General features: G+C 46.6%; 1 protein-coding gene across 1 annotated transcript; it reads right to left on the minus strand.

Moving 5' to 3' along the window:
- Positions 1 to 2999: 2999 nt before the first annotated feature.
- LOC123397727 (30S ribosomal protein 2, chloroplastic) lies at positions 3000 to 5809 on the minus strand. Its single transcript, XM_045092265.1, has 4 exons — positions 5385 to 5809; positions 4916 to 5017; positions 4532 to 4828; positions 3000 to 3255 (listed from the first exon to the last, which is right to left on the minus strand). Exons 1-4 carry the CDS (start codon positions 5679 to 5681, stop codon positions 3217 to 3219), a joined length of 735 nt encoding a protein of 244 aa, XP_044948200.1. The 5' UTR covers positions 5682 to 5809; the 3' UTR covers positions 3000 to 3216.
- Positions 5810 to 6073: the final 264 nt, after the last annotated feature.

Here is a 6073-nt window from a genome sequence, read left to right on the forward strand (position 1 = left end):
CATCTGCAGCTGGGTCCACTGGATCCTCCTCGGGTTCCTCCGCGCCTACACCACCACCTACCGGTCTGCCCCCTGGCGCCCATCCCATTGCTCCACTACACAATGCACATAAAATGACGACTCGCGCCAAGTCCGGCTTACTCTTTCCCAAGCGCCTGTTCCTCGCTGCCAACCAAACCACTCCCATCTCTCCCATCCCTCCTACGTACAAGGCAGCTCTCGCCGATCCCCACTGGAAACAGGCCATGCTAGATAAATACACTGCTTTAATGAACAACTCGACTTGGTCTTTGGTTCCTCGCCCTGCAGGTGTCAACATTGTCACTGGGAAGTGGATTTATCACCACAAGTTCAACAATGACGGCTCCTTGGCTCGCTACAAAGCTCGGTGGGTCGTCCGCGGCTTCACTCAACGCGAAGGTGTCGACTATGACGAGACCTTCAGCCCGGTGGTCAAGCCTGCTACCATTCGAGTGGTTTTGAGCCTTGCAACATCTCACTCTTGGCCGATCCACCAATTGGATGTCAAGAATGCATTCCTCCACGGTGAGCTCAATGAGACCGTTTATTGTTCTCAGCCTTGCGGGTTTGTGGATCCTTCTCATCCCACACATGTATGTCGCCTCCGCAAGTCGCTCTACGGCCTCAAACAGGCACCTCGGACTTGGTTCCTCCGCTTTCAGGCCTACCTCCTATCGCTTGGATTCCATGCGTCACGGAGTGACTCTTCCCTCTTCATTCTTCATCGCGGCACCTCTCTTGCTTACTTACTTCCCTACGTCGATGACATTATCTTAACAGCAAGCTCCCCCGCTCTATTGCAATCTGTCATACACTCCCTCAAGCGCGAGTTCTCCATGACTGACATGGGCCTCATTCACCATTTCCTCGGCATCAATGTGACACCCAACACCTCCGGCCTATTCCTCTGCCAACAACAATACGCCCTCGAGATACTCGCTCGTGCTGACATGTTAAATTGCAAGCCCGTGTCCACCCCAGTTGACACAACCTCCAAACTCTCTGTCATCGATGGGCAGCTCCTCTCCAATCCCACACACTACCGCAGTCTCGCCGGCGCGCTTCAGTACCTAACTCTGACCCGGCCAGATATCACTTACGCTGTGCAACATGCATGCTTGTTCATGCATGCACCTCGTGACTCCCACATGCGCCTTGTCAAACGTATCTTGCGGTACATTGAGGGCACCACTCACTATGGGCTGCAATTCTACAAAGATCCATCCACAGACATCATCGCCTACACCGATGCCGACTCGGCAGGTTGCCCGGACACCCGCAAATCCACCTCCGATTTCTGTGTGTTCATTGGATCCAACATCATCTCCTGGTCATCTAAGCGACAGGCCACCATATCCGCTCCACCGCCGAGGCCGAATATCGTGGTGTCGCAAACTGTGTCGCTGAAACCTGATGGCTTCGGCAGCTTCTTCATGAACTTCACTGTCCTCCTCGCCGTGCTACTGTGGTATTGCGACAACATCAGTGCTGCTTACCTCTCCATCAATCCGGTCCAGCATCAACGCACCAAACACATAGAGATTGATCTCCATTTCGTCTGTGATCGGGTTGCCATGGGCGATGTTCACGTGCTGCATGTACCATCCAGCTCCCAGTATGCTGACATATTTACCAAGGGCCTACCGTCACCGGTGTTCAAGGAATTCCGAAACAGCCTCAACGTCCACGCACATGGAGTTCCGGCTAAGGGGGGGTGTTAAACTGTACCCCTTGTACACCGCTTCGGTAGCGTGCCCGCTACTCCAGGATCTCACGATCCCCTCTCCCGACGGCCTGCGTGCCTGATAGAACGGGAGGCAGTTGTACTCGCTGTTGTATATAGCTCACACCTGATGTAACAGATCGATTCACTGATAATACAATTCAGCTACATTCATATATGAACAAATGTAAGATAAGAATTTTGGAACGGAGTAAGTATTTGTTAGACCACTTACTGCTAACTAGTTATGTTTCTATCTAGCGTGCTTCTGACTCTTGCTTATTAGTTTTGCCTCGCATGCTTCTAAGGTTATGACTGTTTAAGTTGAGTATTTTCTCAGTTCAGTACTTGCATAAACTCTTCTTCTGTTGATCAATTCAACCTCTAATAAAAAAGATAGACTTTGGCTCTATATCATCGCTTCAACAAGTTTAGTAATAAGCATAACGGCTCTATTGTTTTGATGGAGAGAAGAACCTATAATCCCGTAGTTTTGTTCACTCTCATTTTCTTCGGATTAGTGTGCTTTCCAAAGAACTTCGGATCAGCGTGCTTTACAAAGATATGGTTAAAAAAAAGTCTCCCACTCACCCCCGGCCCCAATGGTCGATACGTGATGCTACATGACCCTATGGTCGATAAATTGATGCTACATGACCTCTGGAGAGGTGTCCTTTTTATAGCATTTCAGGAGGGAAAACATATAAAAGTTCCCTCCATTGTTTGAAGCTATCAACTTGTGCTTTCCAAAGATATGGTTAAAAAAAATCTCCCACTCACCCCCGGCCCCAATGGTCGATAACGTGATGCTACATGACGCTATGGTCGATAAATTGATGCTACATGACCTGTGGAGAGGTGTCCTTTTTATAGCATTTCAGGAGAGAAAACATATACAGTTCCCTCCATTGTTTGAAGCTATCAACTTGTGAATATTCACAGAACGGGAAGGCTAGCATTTATATACCAAATTTTAAGTGAAACATATGATGTTCGGTGAACGCATTTCACCATGCCGATTCAAAATCTAAATCGTGGATCAGAGCAGCAAAACATTTCACCATGCCGATTCAAAATCTAAATCGTGGATCAGAGCAGCAAAACGCTCTTGCTGTATATGTTTCTGATGTGTTCAGCTTTGGACGTATCCTTGAAAAATAAAACGTTCTTGCTGGAAAGCATACAATTTGATGCAAGTGAAGAAAATAACAACAAAATGAATAAACCATGCTGCACATGTGCAATCATTTAGAAATGGTGGTAAACAACAACTGCTTCATATGAACAACGGGCTTGACAATCAAAATTCTTCCATATGTTGTTATTATACAAAAAATTGCTTAGAGCCAGAGTGAAATTACATCAAAGGCCTTTAAAACTTTGTTATAAAATCTAGTCTCAAACTCCCCCTCGTCTACAGGTGTTCTCCGAGATATTCTCCCCTTGCCTCCAGTGCGAAATTTCTGCTATGTCTATGCTCTATTCACACGGATGGTTTGTCCTTCCAATTCCTGAAATCAGATTCAGTTACAGAATAATAAAACACATGGCAAAAAGTTTTAAGATTATGGATCATACAAGGTATAATCAGGGCCGGGCCGGCAAAATCTGAGGCCCTGTGCGAAACTAAAAAATAGGGCCCTATCTCACTGAAAAAATGAATTAACGAGCAATTATAGAAACCAGACTAATATTTTCCACGATAACGCAAATCTGTATTATTGGAGCATAAGATAAAAAAGATGAATTAAATTAAATTAAATTAAATTATAAAGTAGCATATATTAATTGGATATCAGTCATCAATGTTTGGATGTTAGACAAACCATTTAACTTACCTAATTTTGGGTCCTGTTTGGTTAAACTGCTAAACTATGATCTTTAACCGAGGAGGTAAATACCGATTTCTAACGAAGTAACGATCCCTGCCAAAAGTTAACTAAGAAATTCAGAACTAGGAATAGGAGTCGAAGTTAATCGAAAAAGAGGACTCACTAAGCACTTGAAGGCTAGAATCGGTCACGAATCGATCCGACGAAGCGACGACTTTGAAATTTGGGAGAGGAAGGTACGAAGGCAACAGCGACAACAGTCTAAATGCGATCGATCTGATGAGACAAAGGCAACGAGACGATCATGTTGCCTATAGCGACGGTATGCTTTTTAGACCGACGGTAGCGTTTCCATATTATCGATCGAGCTGTTTCCTCTTTTTTTTTGAAAAATACCGATCAAGCACATGTGTTTGATGGTCTCGTCTCGGGCCCAATCCCAGCTTCCGATCGACTTAGTCCTAATTCCAGTGAGTATGATATTTTTTTGAGAAATACTACTAGTTCTATATACTAAATTTGGGGCCCCTTAAAATTATGGGCCCTGTGCAAGTGGCACATTTGGCACCATGGTTGGCCCGGCCTTGGGTATAATGTGGGACAAAATTTCATGTTTGGTAATCCAAGAGAAATGCATGTCTTCCAAATGGGTTTACTTTGTCCAAAAGATTGTTTCCTTCGCAGTGGTCTACCACTTCACTTGACAAATGTGGCATAAAGTAATTCACGTGATGAAATATCAAAGTAAAATTGACCAGGAATCTAGGTATTAAGAAATATAATTTGGTCTGACTTTGATTCTAGTTCATCTGGACAAGCAAAATTTGTCCTGTTTGGGTTTCAAATATAACTTCTTGTCATAGTTGTCAGGTGTCAAGTTGACACCGCAGTCTGTAATGTGACCAGGAAGCAACTGCACACTAGCAGGTGGCATTTTTGTGCAAAAGAAACTTACTGTGTTGTTGAAAGTAGAAACCGCAGCTTCAACTTCCTCCTCTGAAGAAAACGTGACAAAACCATATCCCTTGGACTTTGGGGTTCCCGGAATTCGGGATACCGTGGCACTGAGGACCTCCCCCTTTTCAGAGAAGAAGTTCTTGAGAACTTCCGTCGTCACTTTCTTCGCAAGATTGCCAACATAAACCTTGTACTGGCTGTCCACAAACGAAGGCTCCGATTCTGGTGCAGATGCATCAATGTTTGGTAAGAAGCTTTCTGTCACATTCACTTTAATTTTTCTACCTCCAACCTCCTGGTACAATCAAAGCACAAGCAAACGTCACTCATGCATTTACTGCGTGCATAAGCATGACCTGACAAACGACGGCATGAAGCTTACGGTGTCATTCAGGCTCTCAATGGCGGCAGCGACCTCCTCCGCCGTGCTCATCGTGACAAACCCAAATCGGCGGCTCCGGCCACTATACTTGTCATACATAACCTGTGAAATCACCGGGCAAGCAATTGTTTTGGTGAGATAAATACCTAGATACGGCAAGCAGCTCATCACCATAGCCATTTGCAAGTTATACTGTTCTAGTATCTTGTAAAATTGGCAGGAAAGCTACGATAGTGGATCCCTCCTTAGGGTTTGTATACATCAGGCTCTAGTTATTTGTTAGTCCAATTCTGTACAAGAACACAGAACATGATAAAGGACTAATATTACTACGAGTGTACGAGTATAGTGAGCAAGCAACAGAGCGTTTGGGTAATTCGTTATCGCGACCAGACGACGCACTCGATCCTGGGTGAGAACAGGGCGCTCGCGGATACTAGAGCAGCATTACATTGCATTGGTGCGTTACCTCGGCCCGCACGACGGTGCCGTGTGCGGCGAACATGGCCGACAGCTCGTCGTTGGTGACGGTCCTGGGGATGTTCCCCACGTAGAGCTTCCGCGTGGCCAGCTCCTCGGGAGCCTCCATCACCGCGGAGGAGGCAAGCACCTTCACCGCCGCCCGGCGCCTCGCCCGCGCCGCCGCGCCGGCCGGCGGCGCGGCGCGGAATGACACACGGGAGGGGGTCGAGGCGGATGCGGGACTCCGGCAGCAGCTGCGGTGGAGGGAGTGAGGGGCCGCTAGAGAGGAAATGGTGGTCGCCATTGTAGCTGGAGCGCCTGGAGAGGGCACGGGTGAGGGGAGTGGAATGGGGTGACGGAGCGAGGAGGCAGGAGGCAAGAACGTTATCCGGATTCCGGTGTGGCTTTTTGTTGGGCCGCTGTGCTCGTGATGCACTACATCGACGGAACTTTTAGACGGTAATACGGAATGGACTCAATGTGTCAATCAGTGATTGAACTAAGGGGTAGGTTTGGGCCCCACCCATCTGAAATCAGGGGGTCTGGTTTAAATTAATGGAAGGAATCCGTAATTAGCCTGTAAAACGTCCGTACGTCTAGCATTTTTTTCGCAGGGCGTGCTCCCAACCTGAAAACAGCTCCCTTTAAAAATCATGATTTTTTAAAAAACAAATTACAAACAAGTCATTTCCCTAA

Source organism: Hordeum vulgare, chromosome 5H, assembly GCF_904849725.1.
Source record: "Hordeum vulgare subsp. vulgare chromosome 5H, MorexV3_pseudomolecules_assembly, whole genome shotgun sequence".
Classification (NCBI taxonomy): Eukaryota; Viridiplantae; Streptophyta; class Magnoliopsida; order Poales; family Poaceae; genus Hordeum; species Hordeum vulgare.